This window comes from Capra hircus, chromosome 29 (assembly GCF_001704415.2).
Source record: "Capra hircus breed San Clemente chromosome 29, ASM170441v1, whole genome shotgun sequence".
In the NCBI taxonomy this organism is placed as follows: domain Eukaryota; kingdom Metazoa; phylum Chordata; class Mammalia; order Artiodactyla; family Bovidae; genus Capra; species Capra hircus.
This window is the reverse complement of record NC_030836.1, coordinates 29201729-29227689: the sequence shown is the minus strand read 5'-3', so window position 1 is coordinate 29227689 and position 25961 is coordinate 29201729. Positions and strand designations below refer to the sequence as shown.

Sequence of the window (25961 nt, the reverse complement as noted above, 5' to 3'; positions counted from 1 at the left end):
ACATCTGTATGACTTCAAAGCAAAGACGTGGGGGTGGGGAGGCTACAATAATCATGGGAAGTCATTTAACATTTTGAGCTTCAGTTTTCTCATCTGCAAAGTGTGAATAGTAATAACCGATCTGCCTCCCTCATGCAGTGGCTGTGGGGAATCCAAAGAGAAACCTGTTTCAGAAGCCACAAGTGCTGATGACAAATCAGGAGTGAAGGACAGCTGTGTGCGTGCACGCTCAGTCACTCGGTCATGTCTGACTCTTTGCAGCCCCATGGAATGTAGCCCGCCAGGCTCCTATGTCCATGGGATTCCCTAGGCAAGAATACCGGAGTGGGCTGCCGTTTCCTACTTCAGGGGATCTTCTGGATCCAGGGATCGAACCCATGTCTGTTGAGTCTCCTGAATAGACAGGCAGATTCTTTACCACTGCACCACCTTTAGGGCAAAGGATAGATACCGGAGAGGAAATCTTGCCTGGCTAACCAAGGTACTCCAGTCCAGGGCTTATATACAATGGACACTGATTTTCAGAATATCGTCATGAGGGAAAATTGGTCTCTTGCATTTGCTACCTGGAATCATTGGTCTAACTTGTTGTTTTGTGGGACCCGAGTCTATGTCTTATGTTTCTCAGCCATCCCCACCCCTGTGCTCCACGCTGAGTCTACGCTCATAAGTGTCTGATGACAATGCTGAATTGTGCCTGAATGTAAGGATGAACAGGGATCCTCAGCCCCAGACATTCACTCTCTCCCAAAAGTACTCTTTCTACCTGCACCTTGACTCCGGTATACTATGTGGAGTAAGTCACTTCAGTCATGTTCAGCACTTTGTGAGCCCCTGAACTGTAGCCCACCAGGCTCCTCCGTCCATGGGATTCTCCAGGCAAGAATACCAGAGTGGGTTGCCATGCCCTCCTCCAGCGGACCTTCCCGACCCAGGGACTGAACCTGCCTCTCTTACGTCTCCCGCTTTGTCAGGCATGTTCTTTACCACTAGCCCCACCTGGGAAGCCCCTCGGCCCCTGTGTCTTCCCCTGAATTCTCCAGTGTGTCTGGTTGTGCTGTTCCGTCCTGCACCCACGGGCTGGCCTCTGCCTCTTCTCTGGCTTCACCACAGTCCCGATGTAATCTGGGCATAGCCCTTTCAAGCCTGGGGACTCGTTAACCTAGAGAGTAAAGGTTATGACTTTGGACTCTGCAGTCAGGCTGCCTCTGTTTAAACTCTTGGTTCTGCCACCTGCCAGCTCTTTCATCTAAGACCACCTACCTAACATGCTCATAAATGAGGATATAATATAAAAATGGGAATAACAGTGGTATATCATAGAGTATATCATAGCGGTACCTCATAGAGTTGTTGCAAAGATCAAATAAGCAAATTATTGGCCTTAAGTTATGCCTGGACTGTATAAAATAGATAGCTAATGAGAACCAACTGTATAGCACAGAGAATTCTGCTTGTGCTCTGTGGTGACCTAAATGGGAAGGAAATCCAAAAAAAAGAAAAAAGAGAGAGAGAGAGGGAATACATGTATACGTATAGCTGATTTACTTTGCTATGCAGCAGAACTAACAGAACATTGTAAAGTAACTATACACTGATAAATAAATAAATACAAACCATAATCATGACATCTTAAAATTATGAAAATCCTAGAAATAAACCTGATGAAAGTTTTGAAAAAAATCATGCCTGGACCAAGTGCTTTCTAAATGTTTGTTGAATAAGTAGCCCTTTTATAAGAGCAACAAGCTTCACATCTCTTGCAAAAGGACCTTCACTGACCCTGACCCATTCCAAGCTCACCCACTTCTGCTTTTCTTCCAGAGCTGGGCCTCCAGAAAAGAGGATGCTGTCTGGTGCTGGGCTACATGGCCAAGGACAAGTTTCGGAGAATGAATGAAGGTCAGTGGGAACCTGCCTTCTCAGGGGTGATGGGGAGGGAGGAAGCTCTGTCTATGGCTGTGGCAGCAGGAGAAAGGGCCTGGGGCTTCTCAGAAAGGACAGCAGACGATGAGGCTGATTTCCATGAAGCCGATGTAGGGAAGAAACATTGTGCGCTGATTTATGAGCATTTTTTCCCTACACTCTCTTCCTTCCTCCCTTTAGGTCCCCTCCTTCTCTTCCTGTCTCTTCCCTTCCCTTTGTCCCTCACCTACCCACCTGGCCCAACTAAATCTGCTTCTATTATCTTTTCTAATCCAGACCTGACGGCCTTTCTCCGTAACATTCATATTTCTTGAATGCTAATTGAATTAACGGCACCTCACCGGGCACTTGGGAGGATACTAAAGAAGAATCAGGCAGAGCTCTTTATTCTCAAAGGACTTCCACTCAGAAACCTGCCCTCTTTTCCAACTCCTGCAGCCCTGCCTCTCCCTCTTACTCAGGCCATTCTGTCTTCCTCTAGGACTGGGTCTTTCTTTGGAGGCTTGACTGGGCCACAGAAGGCAGGAGGTGGTGGGGTGGAGAAGCTATTGGTGTTGCTGTGGAGGCTGGGATGTGAGAGGAGTGCTGCCACTTCTGGGCCCGCTGTAATAAAGAGCCAGTCCCCTCATCCCCAGCCATCTGTCTCCGTGCAGCTAATAACCCTCTCCATCAGATGCCACAGATTGTTTGTCAGGATTCAAAAGTAGATAAACAATGGCTGGGGATGCCATTTATTCATTAAAGTCAGACAAATGAAGCCCTGGCTTCTCACCAGCCCAGATTGCCGTGAGCCGGGCCCCTCCCTTCCCAAGGCCCAGCGTCCCTTGTAGCCTCATTCCCATCCCAGGCATAGAAAAGACAGCACACCTGTACCATCTCTAGCCCCAAACTTAGACCACAGCATAGCTCCAGCGCCCTCTTCCCAAGCTCCTCAGCTGGCTCTCCTCCAAGCCTCTAGACCATGACACCACACTCTCACATGCTCCCCAGACCTAATGCCTTACCAGCTAGAGCTTTGTTGCCAGGACCCATCATGGTTACAGTTTGACAACAGTTGGATCAGTGCAATTAAATACAAAGAGTATCACCTCCCCGGTTTCACTGCCTGCCTGTATAAGAAGGCAACAGCATCGAGAAGCTACTTCTTATTTGTAGGAGCCCCATGGCTGAGCACAGCCAGGATTGAGGCTGCATTTTCTGCATCCTACCAGTCAGTCTTCCTTCCGGACTTTTCTCTCAGCCCAGCCCTCCCTTCCCACCACCACCTTCTTGAGACTGCGAGGCAGTAACTTCTAATTCCTGGGAACTGACAGCACGGCTCTGTCCATGGTGCTGAATAGACACATTCGCTTGCTGGCAATGCTCATTAGAGAGCTGAAATGAGGCTCCCAGGGAATGGGAGAACCAAAAAAGTCAGGAGCTGGGATGGATTTGAAAGCTCAGGTCCCAAGTGTCTGACCCCAGTAGAGGGATACTGACCCCAGATCTTGGGGCCTGTAAAGAATCACATCGCAAAGGATGATGAACATGATTCGGCTCCTCCCGCTTTTCGTAAGCGGCTCGGGCTGCTATGACAAAATCCTACAGACTGAGTGGCTGAAACACAGAAATTTATATTCTCGCAGTTCTAGAGACTGGAAATCCTAGAAAAGTGCCAACATGGTCCGGTTCTGGTGAGAGCTCTCCTTGTGGTGTGCAAACAGCAGCCTTCTCACTGAGTCATCCCATGGCAGAGACAGAGAGAGAGAATGCTCTGGTCTCTCTTCTTCTGTGCTTGCATGCATGCACGCTAAGCCTCTTCAGTGGTGTCTGACTCTGTGGGACCCCGTGGACTATAGCCGGCCAGGCTCCTCTGTCCGTGGGATTCTCCAGGCAAAAATACTGGAGTGGGTTGCCATGCCCTCCTCCAGGGGATCTTCCCAACCCAGGGATCAAACCCACATGTCTTATGTCTCCTGCATTGGCAGGTGGGTCCTTTACCACTAGCCCCACCTGGGAAGCCTGTCTTCTTAAAAAGAAGTTTAAATACATTTCCCATAAAGAAAGGTACAATGGTAATACCCTGAACCAGAGCTTAGGAAAATGGTAAGAAAAACAAATGCACCCTTAATAGCTCCTTAGATGTTGTTCAAGTAAAGAAGAGGGGAAGAAAGTTAAGGGACTAGAAGAGGGCTTGGGAGCAAGACTAGGATCTGATTACTTCTAAGAATGGTTAGCCTTACTTTGTGCAACAACTAAGCTAAGACAGCATTTTTTAAATTAGTGTGTTTGTTTTAATTAGACAATAATTACTTTACACTATTGTGGTTTTTGCCATACGACATGAATCAGCCATGGATGTTCATGTGTCTCACCATCCTGAATCCCCCTCCCACCCCCCTCCCCACCCCATCCCTCTGGGTTGTCCCAGAGTACCGGCTTTGAGTGCCCTGCTTCATGCATCAACCTTGTACTGGTCACAAGATGGCATTTTAACAGGTCTTTATGTCTTTAGTTTGACTGGGCCGGGTCTTGTTTTCAGCACACGGTACCTTTGTTGACATATGCGGGATCTCTCGTTGAGGCCAATGGGCTTCCCTAGTGTCCATGCGGGATCTTAGTTCCCCAAACAGATATGGAGTCCATGTCCCCTGCATTGGAAGATGGATTCTTAGCCACTAGACCATCAGGGAAAACCTTTTTGTTGTTCAGTCACTCGGTTGTGTCTGATTCTATGTGACCCCATGGACTGTAGCACTCCAGGCTCCTCTGTCTTTCACTGTCTCCCAGATGGCATTTTAAATATGTTTTTCTTGTTAAAAAAGCAAGATGCCAAAACAATGCCCCTTCTCTTTGGGCCTCTTTTCAAACACACACAGGCCACAAAAATGTGTTATTCCTTTCAAAGGATTGTGATCCACTTGGCTGGGAATGAGCAATTCTAGGTGCTTTAGCCCAATCTATACCCTCCCCCTGCTGCTAAGTCGCGTCAGTCATGTCCGACTCTGTGCGACCCCATAGACAGCAGCCCACCAGGCTCTGCTGTCCCTGGGATTCTCCAGGAAGAGCACGGGAGTGGGTTGCCATTTCCTTCTCCAATGCATGAAAGTGAGAAGTAAAAGTGAAGTCGCTCAGTCGTGTCAGACTCTTCGTGACCCCATGGACTGAAGCCTACCAGGCTCCTCCGTCCATGGGATTTTCCAGGCAAGAGTACTGGAGTGGGGTGCCATTGCCTACCCTCCCCCTAGTAAAGATGAACTGAGAATCAAGCAGGAGGCAACAGAGGCATCAGCAATGGCCGGGAAGCAGCAGAGCAGCTTGCCGCCCATCTCTGCCTTCCTCACTGCCTGTGGTCCTCGGCTCTCCCAAATGCCCCAGCGCACATTCATGCCCACACACAGTAGCTGCTGCTGCTTCTAGGTAAACAAGGAGATGAGGGGGTGGCAAGCAGGTTAAACCACCTTGTATGAGGAGTTACAAATCTCAGCTAACGAAGAGGAGACAGGGTAGGAGGTGGGTGAGTCAGTGGGGCCGAAGGGGAGATGCTGGAGGTGGGTGGGCTTTGGCCCTGGAGGGGTGAGAGGCATGAGGAGGGGAAGAGGGAGGGGCCTGGAAAGGAGGCGGATGTCTCTCTGCTCCCACTCCAGCCAGTCTAGCTACCCCAAGTGCCATATTACACTTTTTTTTTCCTCTTTCGAAAGCTCACATGCTCAAACCCCAACACGTCTGCACATAACAAAGAAGCATAGCAAGCATGGGGAGCTGTTTTATGGTTTATAATTATCTTGTACCAATACTCAAAATGATTATTACTTACACATATTAATAATTGAACTGGAATAGCAGCTATGACATAGATCAAGAAGCAGACATCTCTGTCCACACTGCCCTACACACCTTGCTATAAACTGAACACTTGGTAAAATAGTTTTAAAAAATTATAATTTTTTTTCTCCCAGATGTTGAAATTAGTGAGATATTGGGACAATTAGCTGCTTCTTCTATTAAAGATAAGATAATGATCATTATATTTTCCATTTAGAATAAATATGCAAGACCGACTTGTGCTGCATTGAGGCATATTTGTTCTGTTTAACAGTATCTAATAGAGTGTCTGTCACCCAGGAAGAAGTGGTCCCGTATTTCATTTGTTTCCTTGTTAATTTTTGTATCTTTTTATTTTCTTTTCCCTCCACTCTCCCCTCCTTGCTACATTCCCCCCAAAAAATAACAGCTTGAGAAGGAGCAAGAGAAAAATAATGAATGAACAGGAGCTTTATAGATCTGGGGTTTATCATAAGCTGGAGTAATCGCCATTGGTGCCGTTAAACTACACAAAGCAATAAAAGAGAAAACACTATTCAAAGATCGTTTAAGGAGGCATGTGATAGTTAATGAGAGGTTTGCTCTACTTGGGAGCACGTAATAGCTTCTCGGGCAGAATCTGCAGCATTTGCAGGAATCGAAGTGATCGGTAAAATGTGTGTCTGTGTGTGTCTGTGTGTGTGTGTGTCTGTGTGTCTGTGTGTCTGTGTGTGTGTCTGTGTGTGTTCTTTCCTGTTTGTGCTCAACACATCTGAGGCATCAAGTGGAAATATGGACAAAAATCAATGAAAGGCCGACAAGAAAGGAGCAAATAAAGACAGACTAGGCATGAGCCTGTCACGTTTGTTTGACATAATTGTCTTCATGTGATTAAGTACATGGTGCTTTAAGTAGGAACTGCTGGAAGGAGATCATTTATTTATTCATCAAACAGTCAATGAACACGCACCATAAAAATAATACCAATTTTTCATAATAAGTGCCAGCCACTGGTCTAAGCTCTGGAGCTGCAAAAGTAAAGAAGACGAGATTTCCCTGGCGGTCCAGTGGTTAAGACTCTGTGCTTCCACAGCAGGAGGCATGGCTTCGGTCCCTGGTCTGAGATCTAAGACCCCACATGCCAGGCAGTGTGGCCAAGGGAGAAAAGAGTAAATAAGCTGTAGTCCCTGCCCTCTCGAGCTCCAGATAAAAAACACACAGCCGCATCTCAGGGTTCCTGTCACCTCCACAGAGACCCTGCTGGGCCACCTTACCTAAGTGAGATTCCCCCCTTCTCCCACCATTGAGCTCCACTGTGACAACCAGCCTATTTACTTGGTGTTACTTACCCTAATTGATGATTATTTATTACATGGTCCCACTAAGAGTTAGCTTCGGAAAGGCAAGGATCCTGCTTTCCTTGCCAGTCCCTGGACCTTAGCCCAGTGTCTCACACATAGAGACTAACCATTTTGAAATTAAGTAATTAGTCTGTGGGCTTCCCAGGTGGCTCAGTGGTAAAGAATCCACCTGCCAATGCAGGAGACACAAGTTTGATCCTTGGGTCAGGAAGATCCCGTTTAGAAGTGATGGGCAACCTATTCCGGTATTCTTGTCTGGGAGATTGCATGGACAGAGGAGCCTGGCAGGCTACAGTCCATGGAATCGCAAAGAGTCAGACACAACTGAGCAACTAAACAACAAAAACAATTAGTGCCATGAGTGACAATGGAAGAATCCAGAAAGCTACCCACAGGTGTAAGGGGAATCTGGAGAAGGAGCTCATAGACAGAACACGCTGACACAGAGCACCAGTCTTCACATCCCCAGCAATTCCCCATGACTTACCTCTCTGCCTCTCCTCCAAAGCCAGCACTACAGTCCCTCTTGGGAGGCCAGAATCCACACAGATCAGCAGAGAAAAGGGCTAGGAGGTGAGGCTGCCAGGGATGTGTCTGTCCTGCAGCCACCTGCCCTCCTTCCTCACCCCTCCTGCTGATGGACCATCTTCTCATCTAGGGCATCGCTAGGCAGGTATTTCCCGTCAGGGCTGCAGGGGGAATTGCTCTCACATCACTCACACACACACACACACACACACACACACACACACACACACCATTCCCTTTCCTTTTCCCATCCTTCCCCCATGACCCACTTCTCCTGGAGAGACCAGAACCACTCTCCAGCTCCATGCACATTGCTTGCCTGGGGTGGATCCTATGCACGGGCAGAATAGGAAGCTCTCCCGTGATGTCAGATGAGGGGCTCTGCCTGCCTCTCAGAAAGCCCAGTCCTCTGTGTTAGAACCTTGAACCACCCCAGGAGCTACAGTGCAGCCCACTCACCCGGGGAGGCCCAGGGTCGGTAGGAAGTTGCTGGAAGAGGCAGGACCACAACCCAGGTCTGCTGACATCCAGTCCAGTGCTCTTAGAATGCAGAAAGAGGGGGCTGAGGCCACAGTCAGAGGGGACACCCCTAAGGCTTTGGCTTGAAAATACAGAGAAGGTGGAAGGGGCGGGAGAACGAGGGGCAGAATACAGGAGACTGTCAGCCTGATGTGGGAGAAAGTCAGGAAAGACGGAGAGGGGGACACAGGCCAGGGAAGACCCTTTCTTTCTACAGAACCAGAAAAGGCTCCCGAGTGGTAGACTAGCCCCGGGAAATGAGGGGGAAGGAAGGGGGGATGAGGAAAAGGATGTTTGAGGCAGTGGAGCCCTGGCCTCCCTGCCCGGGTGTCCCTTTGGGGCCGAGGTGGACCTGCCCACGAGGCTCCCATCTGCCCGGGCTGCGTACGTGGCAGGGGGCAGAGTCCGGGACCTTCAGAAGCACAGGCACCCTCTGCTTCTCACGCACTTATGGGAAGCAGGTGTGCCTCCAAGCTGCCTTCATCCTCCCTGCGATCGTGGTTTAGTCACTAAGACGTGTCTGACTCCTGTGACCTCATGGACTGTAGCCCTCCAGGCTCCTCTGTCCATGGGGATTCTCTAGGCAAGAAAACTGGAGTGGGTTGCCATGCTTTCCTCCCAGGGACCTTCCCGACTCAGGGATCAATCTCACGTCTCATATCTTCTATGCTGACAGGCAGGTTCTTTACTTCTAGCGCCAAGGCCCACAGTCATTTTCCTGAGACAGTCTCTTCACTGCCTGCCAGAGCCCCCGGGGTACTGGCTAATACTGTCATTTTGTTAGTTGGGGCTTTGGGGGTGCATTTTTTCTCATTTCATTTTTCTTACTGATGTGTTTTCTTCTACTGGGCTGCAAAGCCGATTATTTGTATAACGTCCCTGTTTATTATTTATGGCGAAACTCAGATTTCCAGGGTGCTTTATGATTGTTATTTAATTTGCTCGGCGCCTTGGAACATGGGTCGTCCATTTTCATCCTCCTGCCTCGATCTGACGGTGGATTTCAGAGCTTTTTCCCAGGCCTGTTCCTCCCGCCACGGTTCCTACCAGGAGGCCTGTTGGCTAAAGCAAGCTGGGGGCCACCTTGACCACAGATCCTGCCAAGCTCCTTCTCGGACTTCTTTTCACCCGCTGCTCCCTCCAGTTCTCACCGAGACCTAGAAATGTTGCCTCCTGAGTATCTCTCGAACCCATCCACCTCTGTCCATCTGACGGCCCCTGCCCTCACCCATCACCACCCTCCCCGACCTGGGCCGCATGTTCGCTCTCCTAACTGGCTTCTTGGGTCCATCAAGCCCAGCCCGTTCCCTCCCAGTTCATTTTTCACACTTCAGCCAGAGCAGTGTTTCAAAATGCAAATCTGAAAATGGCGCATTGCTCTTGAAAATATTCCGGTGGCTTTCTATCACCATTAGGAAAAATACCCGAATCCTCAGCGTGTTTTATAAGACCCTATAGGATCTGGTTCCTACTGACCTTTTTGGCTCCATTTTGCCCCCGTAAATCTCTGTAAAACTCCAGTCACATCAGCCTTCTTTCTGCTCCTCCAACAGGGCGTGTTCCCGTCTGCCATAGAGCCTTTGTCTATACTGGTCCCTCCTCTCAGGATACGGACCACACATGCCCACACCCCATCCCCAGACCCTTCCCATAGCGGCCCCTGCTCATCTTTCAGATCTCAGCTGAAACATCCCTTCTGCAGTGAAGCCTCCCCAGACCCACCCCTCCCTAGTCTAGACCGACTTCCTGTGTTCCATGCTCTTATATTCCTTTCCTTCCAAGGGCTTAGCTAAGTCTGCACCCAGAAGTTCATTCAGCAGTTATTTAGCTCAGACCTATGGACATCACCAGATGGTCAACACCGAAATCAGATTGATTATATTCTTTGCAGCCAAAGATGGAGAAGCTCTATACAGTCAACAAAACCAAGACCAGGAGCTGACTGTGGCTTAGATCATGAACCCCTTATTACCAAATTCAGACTTAAATTGAAGAAAGTAGGGAAAACCGCTAGACCATTCAGGTATGACCTAAATCAAACCCCTTATGATTATATAGTGGAAGTGAGAAGTAGATTTAAGGGCCTAGATTTGATAGATAGAGTGCCTGATGAACTATGGAATGAGATTCATGACATTGTACAGGAGACAGGGATCAAGACCATCCCCATGGAAAAGAAATGCAAAAAAGCAAAATGGCTGTCTGGGAAGGCCTTACAAATAGCTCTGAAAAGAAGAGAGGTGAAAAGTAAAGGAGAAAAGGATAGATGCATCTGAATGCAGAGTTCCAGAGAATAGCAAGAAGAGATAAGAAAGCCTTCTTCAGCGATCAATGCAAAGAAATAGAGGAAAACAATAGAATGGGAAAGACTAGAGATCTCTCCAAGAAAATTAGAGATACCAAGGGAACATTTCATGCAAAGATGGGCTCAATAAAGGACAGAAATGGTCTGGACCTAACAGAAGCAGAAGATATTAAGAAGAGGTGGCAAGAATACACAGAAGAACTGTACCAAAAAGATCCTCACGACCTGGATAATCATGATGGTGTGATCACTCATCTAGAGCCAGACATCCTGGAATGTGAAGTCAAGTGGGCCTTAGAAAGCATCACTACGAACAAAGCTAGTGGAGGTGATGGAATTCCAGTTGAGCTATTTCAAATCCTGAAAGATGATGCTGTGAAAGTGCTGCACTCAATATGCCAGCAAATTTGGAAAACTCAGCAGTGGCCACAGGACTGGAAAACGTCAGTTTTCATTCCAATCCCAAAGAAAAGCAATGCCAAAGAATGCTCAAACTACCGCACAATTGCCATAATCTCACATGCTAGTAAAGTAATGCTCAAAATTTTCCAAGCCAGGCTTCAGCAATATGTGAACCATGAACTCCCTGATGCTCAACCTGGTTTTAGAAAAGGCAGAGGAACCAGAGATCAAATTGCCAACATCTGCTGGATCATGGAAAAAGCAAGAGAGTTCCAGAAAAACATCTATTTCTGCTTTATTGACTTTGCCAAAGCCTTTGTGTGGATCACAATAAACTGTGGAAAATTCTGAAAGAGATGGGAATACCGGACCACCTGACCTGCCTCTTGAGAAACCTGTATGCAGGTCAGGAAGCAACAGTTAGAACTGGACATGGAACAACAGACTGGTTCCAAATAGGAAAGGGAGTACATCAAGGCTGTATATTGTCACCCTGCTTATTTAACTTATATGCAGAGTACATCATGAGAAACGCTGGACTGGAAGAAACACAAGCTGGAATCAAGATTGCTGGGAGAAATATCAATCACCTCAGATATGCAGATGACACCACCCTTATGGCAGAAAGTGAAGAGGAACTAAAAAGCCTCTTGATGAAAGTGAAAGAGGAGAGTGGAAAAGTTGGCTTAAAGCTCAACATTCAGAAAACGAAGATCATGGCATCCGGTCCCATCACTTCATGGGAAATAGATGGGGAAACAGTGGAAACAGTGTCAGACTTTATTTTGAGGGGCTCCAAAATCACTGCAGATGGTGACTGCAGCTATGAAATTAAAAGACGCTTACTCCTTGGAAGAAAAGTTATGACCAACCTAGATAACATATTCAAAAGCAGAGACATTACTTTGCCGACTAAGGTCCATCTAGTCAAGGCTATGGTTTTTCCAGTAGTCATGTATGGATGCTTTTGAACTGTGGTGTTGGAGAAGACTCTTGAGAGTCCCTTGGACTGCAAGGAGATGCAACCAGTCCATTCTGAAGGAGATCAACCCTGGGATTTCTTTGGAAGGAATGATGCTAAAGCTGAAACTCCAGTACTTTGGCCACCTCATGCGAAGAGCTGACTCATTGGAAAAGACTTTGATGCTGGGAGGGATTGGGGGCAGGAGGAGAAGGGGACGACAGAGGATGAGATGGCTGGATGGCATCACGGACTCGATGGACGTGAATCTGAGTGAACTCCGGGAGTTGGTGATGGACAGGGAGGCCTGGCATGCTGCGATTCATGGGGTCACAAAGAGTCGGACACGACTGAGTGACTGAACTGAACTGAACTGAACTGAACTGAACTATTTCTGCTCTCAGTCTTTAAGTTCTGCTAGGTCTCCATTACCTCCCAGGAGCCTGGCATCATGTTTGCACACAGTAGACATTGAAAAAAGAGTGAGCACAGTGATCTTCTCTGCCCCTGGGCTGTGGCTCCCAAGCTGCTGGAACCAGGCGGCTGGACAGTCACAGACTCCTAGAAGAAACATCGGAAATCACCTGGAGAAGGGGAAGCTGAGACCCGGGAAAGTGATGCGCTTGCCCAGAGCAGTGTAACTGGGTGAGCAACACAGCAAAGGATTGAAGCCAGACTTCTGAGCCTCAGTCCAGCCACTTCCCCATCTCACTGTGCTGAGTCCTTGAAGTGTGGGCGTGACTGATTAAGCGGGTCCAACCGGGAGCTCCGCCTGGTAAAAATGGGTTTGGGGCAGTGTTTTGAAAGAGACAAGAAGCAAGAACCTCTGGAGAAAAGGAAAGGAAGTAGGTCCTTTGATAGAAACATGAAGCACACCCCTGTGAGCCCAGTTCTGTGTTGGGCACAGGAGCTCCAGGGGCTGGACACAGCTTCAGACTTCAGGAACTTTGTCTTCCACTGGGAAGCTTAGACATGTTTCATGTCAAGGTGATTTTGTGGTTGTTTGGTTTTGTTTTTTCTTTTCAGCCTTGTGGTTAGTATGCTTAAGGGTTAAGCACTGTGGCTTGGGAGACACTGAAATTTAGGCATAGTCAGAGCAGGTTTAGAACCATACCATCAAAGAATCTTGAGGCCAGAAGGGACCCAAGGGTATCTAGTCCGCACTCTCTCCTGATGGCTCAATATCCCCACCAACTACCAATGTATGTAAATACTTGTGAATAGTGAGCTGCCGTGCGCTCATTCGCTCACCAACTGACTGACTGTGCGCAACACTGTGCCTGGCCCTGGGCATGTAAAGACATAGTCCCTGCCCCAAAGGACAGCACAGCAATCAGCATGGTGTCATACTGGCTGTAACCAGATGTATACAGAGCCTTGGGAACAGAGAAGAGGAATCCGTCCAACTGTAGGCCAAGTGAGCAGGGCCAAGACAGCATCCTGCAGACAGTGACAATCTGAGCTGAGCCCTGGGAGCAAACTCTATCATCAGAAGCCATCGCAACCTACACTTGAATCCCTCCAAAGACAGGAAACTCACTACCTTCCAAGGCCACGGGTAGCCCCTCAGCTAGGCTCTTATAAAGGAGTTTCAAATAGAAAACACCCCTTCAACCCCAAGAGTCCACAGTTCTGTCATTCTAACTACACTGAGGACATTTAACAGGGTGACAGTTAGCAGCCACTGGCCAAAATCCCAGGGTCTCACGCTGTGTCAACTCTGCCCAGGCAGGCTCCCCTTTCCTCTGTCTGCCTCCCCTTCCCCATCCAGCCAGCCTCAGCCAGCCTCAAAGCTTTCATCACTGAATGCCAAGACCCCCGCCTCTACTTCCCTCCCCAGGGTGGGAGAGTCTGAATAAATGAGAGTGCTTAATGGCCTGCGGTGCCATAAAGTTTTAGAGCTGTGTACCGGAATGAGCAGGTTCAGGCTGAGATGAATTATCCAGACCTTTTATCAAAGGAGAGTCAATAAAAACCTGAAGGCGCTCACCCCATCTCCTTGGAGTGGCCGTGTCACACGGCCGGGCCCTGCGTTCTGGAAATAGTCATCGGTGGGTGCGTCCCCGCCCCAATCCATCTGCTTTCTTCCCTATGCCTTCCCTCCTCAAATGTATTTGTTTCTATGGTAACTGTGTTGTTACTGGTATGGGAGGAGTTTAATGACATTCAGAAGTACCAAATCAAGTCCATTTATATAATGGTCTGAAATACACATAATGGCCTGTGGAATATAGGGCACGATGACAGTTTCAGTAACTGAGCACAGACTGTGGGATAAACAGAGCGAGGTGGTACTCCCCCAGCCTCGGAGTCAAACGCACCAGGAATAACCACTATTCTTAGTACAAGAGAGCTACTTCTCAGCCATTACTCGGGAAAGGGTCTCAAAACGCGACACCAAGCCATTCTCTCGTTGAGGAAGGGTGCTGGCTGGACCACGGGTCCTCTGTGCTCACCAAAGTTTGACCAGGGAGTCGGGTAGGGCAGATACAGAGAGGATGGGACCTTCCAGAAGTATGGAAAGAGCAGCCCTCCTGCCCTGGGTCCTCGGGCGCCCCCCTCAGCCAGCCCGAGGTGGAACATGCACTCCAAGAGCGGGTGCTTACGGCTCCTGTGCGTCTGAGTCAGACTTACCTTTCAAGCACCCACCGTGTGCCTGGTGCTGGTGGGGGGTGGGGTGGGGGGACATGGCGATGCAAAACCCATGGAGGATGCCCTTGTCTTAGCTCAGGTTCCCCCAGAAGCAGAGGCTAAGCACAGACTCGTCCAAGAGGTACAGGAAGCTCCCAAAAGATGGTAGGGAGTTGACATGAGAAAGGGAAGGTGTCCCACGCCGGGGGTACTATCAGGCCCTAAATGCGGGGCGGGGGCAGTGGAAGCCTCATCCCAGTGGGAGGCTCCGGGAAGTGCTGCAGAAGCCACGCCTCACAGTCAGGCCACCCAAAGATCGGGGTGTCTGTACAGCAGTCTGGTCAGTAACTGGTTGAGGGCTGCTCAGGTTGGGGTGTTTGCTCCCCCACACTTCTGTTGACTGGCCTTTGCAGATGGAGAGAAAGACCTCAGGAGAAGGGTGGTGGATGCTGGCGGTTGGGAATTGGCCTGAGGGAGACAGGCCGGGCATTGGTAAAGATGACTGCAGCCCCCAGGGAGTTTTTGCGTCCGGTGGGGAGACAGGCTTTTAGTGAACTAGCAGAAGGCAGGGTGATGGGAGAGCTAGAGGGGTGGGCAGGTGAGATGCTCTTGCAGCTTAGAGGATACTGGTTCTGGATACTGGGGGAACTTGGGGAGAGTGGGAGAAGCGAGAGAGAGCTCGCCTGCAAGTTCTGGTGCTACGGAGGCACCTAGGACACACATCATTCAGTTTTCATGCCGTCACAGGGTAGGCGATGTTTCCTCCATTTTGAAGATGAAGTTAGCAAGGCTCAGAGAGATTAAGTCATCCACCAAAAGCACACAGCTAAGGTTCAAACCCTGTTGTTTTTATTTGTGTGTGTGTGTGTGTGTGTGTGTGTGTTTACTTTTCATTTTGTATTGGAGTAAAGAACCTTCCTGCCAGTGCAGAAGACATAAGAGACATGGATTTGATCCCTGGGTCAGGAAGATCCTCCGGAGGAGGGCATGACAACCTACTCTGGTATTCTTGCCTGGAGAATCCCATGGACAGAGGAGCCTGGCAGGCTACAGACCATAGGGTCTCAAAGAGTTGGACGTGACTACAGTGACTTAGCAGGCATAGCCAATTAGCAAACAGTGTTGTGATAGTTTCAGGTGGACAGCAAAGGGACTCAGCCATACATATACATGTATCCATTCACCCCCAAACTCCCGTCCCATCCAGGCTGCCACATAACTTTGAGCAGAGTTCCCTGCACTCTACAGTAGGTAAGATAAGGTAAGGTAAGGTGAAGTCGCTGAGTCACGTCCAACTCTTTGCAACCCCACAGACCGTAGCCTACCAGGCTCTTCCATCCATGGGATTTTCCAGACAAGAGTACTGGAGTGGGTTGCCATTTCCTTCTCCAGAGAATCTTCCCGACCCAGGAATCGAACCCAGGCCTCCCACATTGTAGGCAGACGCTTCACCGTCTGAGCCACCAGGGAAGTCTTGTAGGACCTTGGTTATCCAATTTAAATATAGCAGAGTGTACATGTCCATCCCCAAATCCCTAACCATCCCTTCCTCCCATCCTTCCCCACAGCAACCATAAGTTCCAAACCCTGGACTTCTTACTCCCACTCTGCCTCAGGGAGCTGTGTGTATTTAGGAGATGGTGGGGAGTGACTGCCTCCATCGCCGTCAAGGGCAGACATGACCAAGAGCCTGCTATATATATACCCATGTGGAGGTCTCTGCATGGCCACAGACTGCCCTCTCTCATATCTCCCCACATTGTGCTGTCCATGGGCCCCAACTCAGGCAGTCAGGCAGCCCCTCTGATCCCACCCCAGATGTAAGCTGGACTGCAATACCCACCTTGAGTGAATTACCTGGAACTCACAGTCCTAGGAGTACAAGAGAGAGAAGAGGTAGACAGAAGGGTGAGGGGGAGGCTTCAGTTCCAGTGGGCCCGCCCAGCCTTGCTCCAAACCTCACTGCCTCAGAAAATACGGCCAAAGAGGGATCACACAGACACGCTTCTCTGGAGCAGCATTTCTGTTGCACGTTAATAGGTGTTCTGTGAAATACAGGATGCATGGTCAAATAAGGTGGAGAGAAGCTGGGTGAACCCTAACTAAACAAGTCTCTCCTACAAAAACTCCCAGAGCCGTTAAGTGACCAAAGGGTGTGGAGAATCCCCTAAAGGGGGATATGGTTCTCAGAGTTCCCTAAATTTACTTGACCACAAAATATTTTCCATAGAGCATGTTTTAGGACTAGGATTTCTTGGACTCCACTTTGGGACATAATGGTTTAAGGCCAGCTCTGCCGCTGCCTCGTTGTGTGAGCTTTGTCAAATGAGAATAAATTAAGCCTGCCTCATGAGGACCCCTGGGCTTCCCTAGTGGCTCATTTTGTAAAGAATCTGCCTGTAACGCAGGAGATCCGGTTTGATCCCTGGGTTGGGAATATCCCCTGGAGAAGGAAATGGCAATCCACTCCAGTATTCTAGCCTGAAAAAGTCCATGGACAGAGGAGCCTGGCGGGCAACAGTCCATGAGATCTCAAAGAATCGGACAGGACTGTGCGACTAACTTTCACTTTCATGAGGACCAGTAAAAAAACAGGAATGAAAACTCTTTACAAACCATAAAGTAAATGGTGCTATTATTTATTTACATGAAAGATGGTGCTATGGTTTATTCACATAAAACAAACGCACTCAGTTTCCCATAGAATATTTTGTTAGGAGTCCAAAAATAATAGTTATTGCTATTATTAGTGTTTTTTCAGTAACAAGTTTGGCTCCTGATTAGTCATGTGACCTTTATTTTGACCTTGATCTCTCTTGACCTGGGTTTTCTCATCTGCAAAATGGGTAAACTCACCCTCTTTCCTCCACAAATTTGTTGCCGTGATAAAACATACACAATGATTGTACTGGTGCCTTGCATGATGAACCATAAAACGCAAGGCACTATTATAAGTGTTCTAGGCTAACACCCTCAATTCAGTCCCATTTGTGCTCAGACCAAAACAGGAGATGTACTGCGGGAGGGGACTGGCTAGTGGGAGAAATAACAATGACTAATCATTTTCATCCATATTTATGACGTTGGGAGCCTTGTATGAGCTTCTCACTGAGGGGACAGGATGAATATTTCATGAGTGAACACCAAAGGCAGTATTAAGAGGAAATGGACAAAGAGACCCCCGCCTGCCTCTGCCGCCACGTTCAGCTGGGATGTCAGCACAGCTCGAAGCCCACGACTGACCCCGAGGAGCAGGGCAGCCAGCCGGGAGGAAAAGCTCAGGCCTCCACCCAGATGGGGAGCTGTCCAGCACATACTGGCCAAGGGACCCCTGTCCTGGGAGGCAGGAGAGCTGGTGCCCACTCCATATGCCAGCTGGGTAGCCTTGGGCAAGTGACTGTCACCACCCTGGGCCTCTGCTTCCACCTTGTAAAAAGGCATGATAAGATCAGCCTTGCCTGGCTGCTAGGTTCCAGTCCAAGCCCTGCTGTTCGGAAGACAGCTTTTCCATGCACAAAGGTGGGAAGTGTCCCATTCAAGTTTTCACGCAGCAGACCACCATGGAGCACCCACCGTGCGCCAGGCACTGCCACAGCCACAGAGTGCCAAATGCTGCATCCATCGCTTCATACGCACCACCTCATATAATCATCACCACAATCCTCAGAGGTGTCTGTCCTTACTCCCATTTTCCACAGGAGAAAATAAAACTCGGGAAAGATAAATCACTTGCCCAAAGCCATGCAGCTAGTCGATAGCAGAGTCCAGGGTTGTATGAAGCCAAGACTCTTCATTCTACACCGATGGCACATCTTTGTCTATACTTATGCAGAGCCCGTGGGCACGCTTCCTCCACCCCGCCAGTTCCTCCCTATTCTGTTCATGCCTTGTGCTCCCTCTACCTGCCCCCCACTGCCTTCTTCCAAACCTCCTTTAAGAGGTTGTACAGTCTGCCCTTGAGGTTCTAATTTCTGTCCCTATCCATCAAGACCGTTGCCTCCCAAGACCCTGGACAGCCTCCATCTCTTATCTGGCCAGCCATCGAGGGTGTAAAGACTGAATACCTTCTCCCCTTAAATGTCCTCAGAAAATGAAGCAAGGACAGATGGGGGCAGTGCCAGGGTTAAACCCAGCCAAGTCTCCTCCACCTCCTAATGGACACCTCTAGAGGAGGCTCCTGGCTCTTTCCATCCATCCCACAGCATGAGGACTCTACCATCCCTACAGACCTCTTCCCTGTAGGGCAGTTCCATGTTATCTTGGCTCATCCCTTCTTCAGAGATGGAAGAGATTGTTTTAAACCTGCCGCCCCACCAGCTCTTCTCCTGGTCTCTGATGCCATTAAGTTTCATTATAACGAATAAACACCACAATGACATTTATAAGTTACCACTGAGCACAGAAGCACAAATATGAAGCAGATAAACTGCATTTGATCCAAATAATTACTGCAGGCAATATTGGGCTTAGTTTGAGCTGGCAGCCGGGTATCGAGTAATTTATTAGATTGCGTAAGGCAATGTTGCACGTTGTGTTTTTCATTATTGTGTCTCTTCCCCTTCTCTGTGGTCTAAATAGGTTAGGGGAGTTTAGGGCCAAACAAAGACAGACTTTGCTCAAGCAGATTGAGGCTGGGAGGCATCCAGGAATGGCTTCTCCCCAACAACATGGCACTTGTGAGGGAGAGAGGGTTTCAGTTTATCACAAACGATGCTGCCAGCCAAGGGCAGTTCCCTGTACCCCCACCTACCCACCCACCCACTGGCCCAGATACAGAAAGAGGCCTGATGGAGGGGATAAATGGAAGGACTGGATGGAGCCCCTAGGACACCAAGCCCAGTTCCTGCTGCTGCTTCCTGCTGAGTTTTCTTTGTCTTCATCCAAAGACCCTCTCTACCAGAAAACTTCTGTAGCCCTAGGCAGCCCTGGGCAGCCCCAGATCTGAGTCCCCAGACCTCTCCTGCAATAAAGAAAGGGAAGGAAGCAGTCTGCCAGCCAACTCTGCAAAACAAAGCAACGAGAGCTGGCTACCAGCTGCCTCCTCCCTGCCAAACCCAAACTCATAAAGTTTGATTCAAGGGGTTACAATACCTCCTATTCAGAGTCCCTCCCGCCCCATCCTCCCAGCCTTAGTAAATTACCCAATAAGCAACAAGGACTGTAGTTATTGTGCAGTTAAACGGTGTTTGCCCAGTAAATCCTGAGCAGAGTACTAACGGTGATATACAGTAACTAATTATGGACATGAATTCTCTCCCCAAGACGCCGACTGGTACCAGATATTGTTGCGTTTCAGGGAGGAGGCTTGAAAGCTGCTCTGTCCCCTCCAGTGAAGCCAAGAGTAACTTTCCTATTAGAGGAGCCATCAGGACCTCTGGTGGCACTCCAGACTGGAAACGGAGATGTCCCGGGATGGGGGTGGGGGGCCAGGCAGGAATGAGGCCTCAGCTCCCATGAAGACTCCCATTCACGGTCCCCCATCCCATGCCCAGTAGAAGGGCATGACTGAGTACCAGCTGGTCCTCCTCGGGTTGCCTTTACAGCAGAGGAGATGTTCCCCATCACAGTGGCTGTAGCAAAGGCCCAAGGCTCCCGCCGTGCAGGGAATGGAAGTCGTTTTTCTCACAGCCCCAGACTGAGCTAAGAAAACCATTCCAGGGAGCTGGCCTTTGTAAAAGGCTTCTGAACAAGGAGGCAGCAGGGCCGGGCGGGGGTGCCTCTGCCTGGCTGTGGATGACTTTTGCCCTAAATGGTCGTTTACGGAGGTGATCTTGGGCCCAGGAGTGCCTGGGAGGATCAGAGGTGTCTCTGGTTGATTGCAATCTGCAGGTGAGATGGGGCTTGTGTCCAGCAGTAAGAAGCAGGTGTCCCTTCAGCTTCCTGTGTATTTTGCGAGCACAGCTGGGAGAAACAGTTGTCAGCCTCTGCTTTCTGAAGAGGACACTATATAGCTCAGTCACGGTCTATGCTTACCGGAGACTGTCAACTGAAGTCCAGAACTGGGGTCAGATGGTTCAAACACCAGCCTCCAGCACACGCTATGACCTCGGGTGGGTTTCTTAACCTCTCTGAGCTTCCATTTCCTAATCCATGAAGTGGAAGGGATTCTCTCTATTCCTCAAGATTGTTGCTGTGAAAATAGCTCACCTGGACTTGAGGCTACTGCTTCCAGGGAGCTCTGCGTCTGCCAGTCCCATCCTTCCTGCCACCAGCTCACCTCCTGCAACGCCTGGGCTCAGTGACCCAGCCTCAGCCCATCTGGCACTCCCGTTAACACACACACTTCCTTGCCTTCCTCTCAAAGTGCTTCCAGCATCTCTTCTTTACCAACATCTCCACTTCAAACACTCAAAACAAAGATAAGCGGCAGTAATAAAATTTAGCTTTATTTTGTTTTCTTTGCTGCTGCCTTCTCAGGGTTTGATGTAAATAATCTGAACCCCTACCAGGGCCGTGGTCAGGTGGTGATGGGAGAGGTCAGGTGACGGTGAAAAGGGCTGGCATGGGGCACACTCTTGCAGTGGGACCTTGGCTGGTCATGGCTTTAAACCTTGGCATTCAAGTGTCTACCTCACGGTGATGATAGAACCTTCTCGAAAGAGTGTCAGGAGGGTGGATTAAGTACAATAAGGTATGTGAAGAGCTTTGTGATGCGTAAAACATATGCAAGACTTAGCGGTGGTTAATATCCTAGAGCAGCCAGAAGACAGGACCCAGAATCCCAGCGCGATGAGAAGAAGAATTACGATTTTAATTAGGACGCATATATAGTCAGCTCTCAATTGTCTGCTAGCAAATTGTCCCCATTCCTGGCAAATGCTATCACCAGGACTACTTAATGAAGTCCTCTGTTAACATTTCGCAGCTTCTTATTTTTTTCTTATTTGCATGAGGCCCAAAGGGAATGAAAGTCCTTTAAAGGCAAAATTAGCTAAGATCTCCATCCTCTCCTGGAGAAAGTGTGAGCCACAGCGATAGCAGGCTGGGGAGGGTGAGTGGACGAGTACAAAGGGTGATGTTCTCCACCCAACTGAGCAAGAGGCCAGAGGGAGCGTCATCAATGGGTTCTTTTGTGGCTTTTTTAAGTATTAAAAATTCCCAGAACATCAAACACATCCATATTCAAACATGAATACCAAAATACATTCCAATGTTGAAAATAAGTGTTATTACTTTGGATTATTCATTGTTTTGAAATGTCCATCATTTTGGATTATTCACACACTTGCTTCTCTCTGTTCACAAGATCTTTAAGAATGGATTGTCAAAACCACAATGAGATACCAAACCAGTCAGAATGGCCATCATTAAAAAAATCTACACATAACAAAGGCTGGAGAGGGTGTGGAATAAAGGGAACCCTCCTACACTGTTGGTAGGGATTTAAACTGGTGCCACCACTATGGAGAACAGTATGGAGGTTCCTCAGAGAACTAAAAATAGAATTAGCAGCGATCCCAGTCCTGCACAAAACTGTAATTCAAAAAGATACATGCACCCCTATGTTCACAGCAGCACTATTTACAATAGCCAAGACATGGAAGCAAACCTAATGTCCACCAACAGATGAATGAATAAGAAGATGCTGTACATATATACAATAGAATATTACTCAGTCATTAAAAGAGACACAAAACAATGCATTTGCAGCGATGTGGATGCAGCTAGAGATTACCATAGTAAGTAAAGTAAGTCAGAAGGAGACATATATGGCACTGATGCAAGTAATATGAACCCTTGCTTAAAAAAAAAAAATGATAGTTAGGACATAGATCTTTCCCAAACAGGCCAAATCAGCTTGGGAGATCTGCCTTTACTTCTTTGTGCCTTGTGTTTTTGTTTTTTTTTTTTTTCTTTGCAGCCTTAACCTCTCCCGCTATCAATCCCTGGTTGGGGAACTAAGATCCCTCATGCTGTGTGGCATGGCCAAACAAATAAGTTTTTTTTTTAATTTAATACATTGAATAAATCAGAACACTGAACATCGGGGCTAAAATAGAGCACCTGAGGAATTGACTTCTAGTCTGAACCCTGCATTTACAGATAGGAGCTGAGTCTCAGAGATGGGAAGGGTCAGGCTCAAGGGCGCACAGCTAAGAGGCAGCAGAAGCAGCACCACGTGGGTTCCTTCTGGGCCTGGGTGCTCAGGGTCAGGACACAGCATCTCTTCTAAAAGGGAACAAGACTCCTGGGACATCATGGGGTCCATGGTCCACGGCCCCGCCTCCAGCCCATCCCAGTGGTTCCCAAGCCGCTGTGCTCTAAGAGGGTATGTGGAAATTTTGTGGGCCCGTACCCGATGCCGACAGCTGCCTCTCGGGCTAATGACAGCCCATCACTGCTCTTCAGATGCACTTTCTTTGCCTCATGCTGCTCCCTACACTGCCCCCAAAATGGTTCAGGGAGCACATATTCCAGTCCCAAAGACACAGTGCCCTAAGACACGGAGGGAGACACGAGGGTTAGCCCAGGCCCCTGGCCAGCCAGCAGCAGGGCCCTCCTGCTGGGACGACATGCAGGGTCCCAGCCTTCACGGGCTGCCCGATGGTCTCCCGTTTCCACCGACCCCCATGGCCACTGCCGAAGCCCACACTGCTCTTTCTCATCCTGGTCAGACATCCGGCAGGCGGGGTGGATGGCTCCTTCACGGGCACGCACGCGCCAGTGTTTCCGGCAGCCCTTATCAGTGTGTTCTTGGCATCCAGAACTTGACTGAATGGATGGAGGATCCTCTCCCAGCCACTAATGAGCTCAGCGCAGGCTGGAGCTGGGGCCACAGGCTGATAATCAGGAGGCGAAGGATTTATAGTGCCTTTGGAGTCACCCTGCCTCAGCCAGCCCCATTGTTTTTCATTAGAGCCCCATGCTGTCCAGGATAACCTTGGCGGGCTGCGTGTCCTAGGGAGAGTCGAGAGAGGCTGGGAGAATCGCAGGCTGCCTGGCCGCCCCATCTCGGGCCAGGAGCAAAGTGGGAGAACTAGGAACTTGTACCCCTCACCCAGGCTGATGTCCCTGGGAAGAACAGTCAGCCTCTCCCATATAAGCCCCCATAAAAGTCCAGCACAGTTTCTGGAACATTCATGATACTGGCAAGCTTTTCTTCAGCTGTGTTTCAGAATTGAGGCTACAAACAGCTGCAAACAGCAGTGTGAAGGTTGAAAGCGTGTCCCAGCCCCTCTCTCTCCCAGCAGAGGTCCACGAGAAACAGACAATGGAGGGAAGCCCTGTCTTCCACCCGTTTGTCCTTCTGGCTTCTCTCTATTTCCAATTCTGGTCCAAAAGAAGAAGACTGACTTCTTTCCAACCCAAAAGGGCTCGAAGCCTGTGCAAACTTTGACAGGAGTTAGACGTGCTACCCAAGGCAGTTGCCCCCGATACTCCCAGCCTGGAGCAGCTATGTCCCTCTTAGTCACATCAATGCCTATAACCTTCCAGATTAGCAGATGAGTTCTCAGGTCAACACCCAACGAGAGGACATGTAGAGAAAACACCTCCCACTGCCTGAGCCATAGTGATGCTCAGTTAAGTGTGAGTGAATCCCACCTTCTTCCTCCAGACCTACTACATCCAGGGTGTCTTCTCCTAAGCAATTCTGCACCCCTCTCCATCAACATATTTACAACTGAATTCACTAGCCCTCCAACCTTCTTCTTTCCCTGAGACAGAAGTGGCTCCCCCAGTTACCCATTCACCCTGTCCTGCAGCCCAGGGAGACGGGGGACCTTTATGCCTCTGAGTTCCTCATCTCCCATCAAACCCAATAGCTTGCTAGCTCAGTGCCACCTCCAGTAACTCCCAAATCCATTTTCAGCTTTATCCTGATCCCTTATGGGCAGAATCCTCCAGACCAGTCTTCTGCCTTCGGATTCTTCTCCTTTATCCATCTGCCTCCCTGCTGCCACCGTGATCTTTCGCAAACTCAGATCTGAGCCTGTGGGTCAACACCAGGGATGGTTTCTTATCAGCGAAAACTTCTTAGTGTGCATTCGAGGGCCTGTGCAGCTGAACTTACTGTGTTCCCTTGTGCATCCTACACAGGCTTGCAGTGAGAGGGCGTGCAGGGCCCTGGGGGCTTTCCTCAAGTGTCCCATTCAAGCATGGTTTCCATCCTACGGGGAAACTAAGGTCCAGAGTGACTAGGAAGTTTCCCCAGGGGTGCACAGCTGTGGCCACAGAGCCAGAGATCCAGCCTGGACCTTGTAGCATCCGTCCTGTTAGTCCCTGAACACGTTGTGACTTCGTACTTTACCTACACCATCCACATCCCAGGAAATATTCCCTCCTTGCCCTCACCTTGCTTACCCTTCCAGGCTATTTCTGAAGCCAGCCCTGGGATTTCCCTGGTGGTCCAGTGGTTAAGAATCTACCTTCTACTGCAAGGGATGCAGTTTTGATCCCTAGTCAGAGAACTAAGATCCCACATGCCACAGGGCAACTAAGTGTGCATGCTGTAACAAAGAGCCAAATAAATAAATAATTTTTTTTTTAAAAAAAGGCCAGTCCTGTGCCTCCTTTCCCCAAAAGGAAAGATCTTTCTTCCTTGAGACTTTCTTTATTATTATATAAATTTCAGGGGTACAGCATGGTGATTCACAATTTTCAAAGGTTATACTCCATTTATAGTTATCAAAATATTAGTTATATGCCCTTTATTGTAGAATATATCCTTGTGGCTTATTTATTTTCTACAGTCATTTGTACCTCTTAATCTACTATGCCTCCCTGCTCCCTCCTCCCTTCCTTTACCTACTGGTAATCACTAGTCTGTTCTCTGTATCTTTGAGCCTGTTTCTGTCTTGTTACATCCTTGGGACTTTCTTTATACCTCATTTGGGGCACTTATTATTTTAAGGATTTTTTTTTTTTTTTTGGCTGCAGCATGCATGCTCCATGTGGGATCTTAGTTCCCTGACCAGCGATAGAACCTGTGCCCTCTGCAATGGAAGTGCAGATTCTTAACCACTGGACCGCCAGGAAAGTCCTGGGGCATCTCTTATTCTAGTTCTCTGCGCATAGATTTTTCTCCACCAGACACTAAGCTCTTTGTCCTGGAAGATACCTCAGTCCCTCATCAGCATCCCCACACCTGGCCAGGGGTCTTGGAGGTTGTTGGGGTGGGACCGTCCCCTACCTGTGGCCCATGGCACATCAGGGGTACCGTTACACCCCATATCAATCAGTTTTATTTTTAGGGGGCTAAAATATAACCCCATACCCCCCAAGTGGGTCACAATAGGATGTTCCAGAAATTTCCCAAAGCTCATTCTACTGCATTAGGAGCTGGGCATGTGCTGAGCCCCCAGAGAGCTGCAGAAGTCAAGGCTGAGGCTTCCAGGCACGACCGGAGCCATCCTGCCCTGGTCCCTTCCCACCCCACAGCCGGGCGCTGTCCTGGTGTCAGCCGGCCGCTGAGCTGGCTCCTGCCTCCTCTTCCCTTCGTCCATCTGTCTGCTTCTCAGGACCAGGGCAACTTCCCTTAATCTCATAAGAGGCAATTTGCGTGCTCTGGGCTGGGAGAAAGCTGGCGACAAATAGCCCCGGTACA

General features: G+C 49.0%; 1 protein-coding gene across 2 annotated transcripts in view; it reads left to right on the top strand.

Annotated features, from left to right (window-relative positions):
• KIRREL3 (kin of IRRE like 3 (Drosophila)) overlaps positions 1–25961 on the top strand; it is a 613428-nt gene that overhangs the window by 476008 nt on the left and 111459 nt on the right. For both annotated transcript variants that reach the window (XM_018043218.1, XM_018043217.1), the window contains exon 3: positions 1825–1902. In XM_018043218.1, the coding sequence (XP_017898707.1) occupies positions 1825–1902 (78 nt within the window). The remainder of the gene's footprint in view (positions 1–1824; positions 1903–25961) is intronic.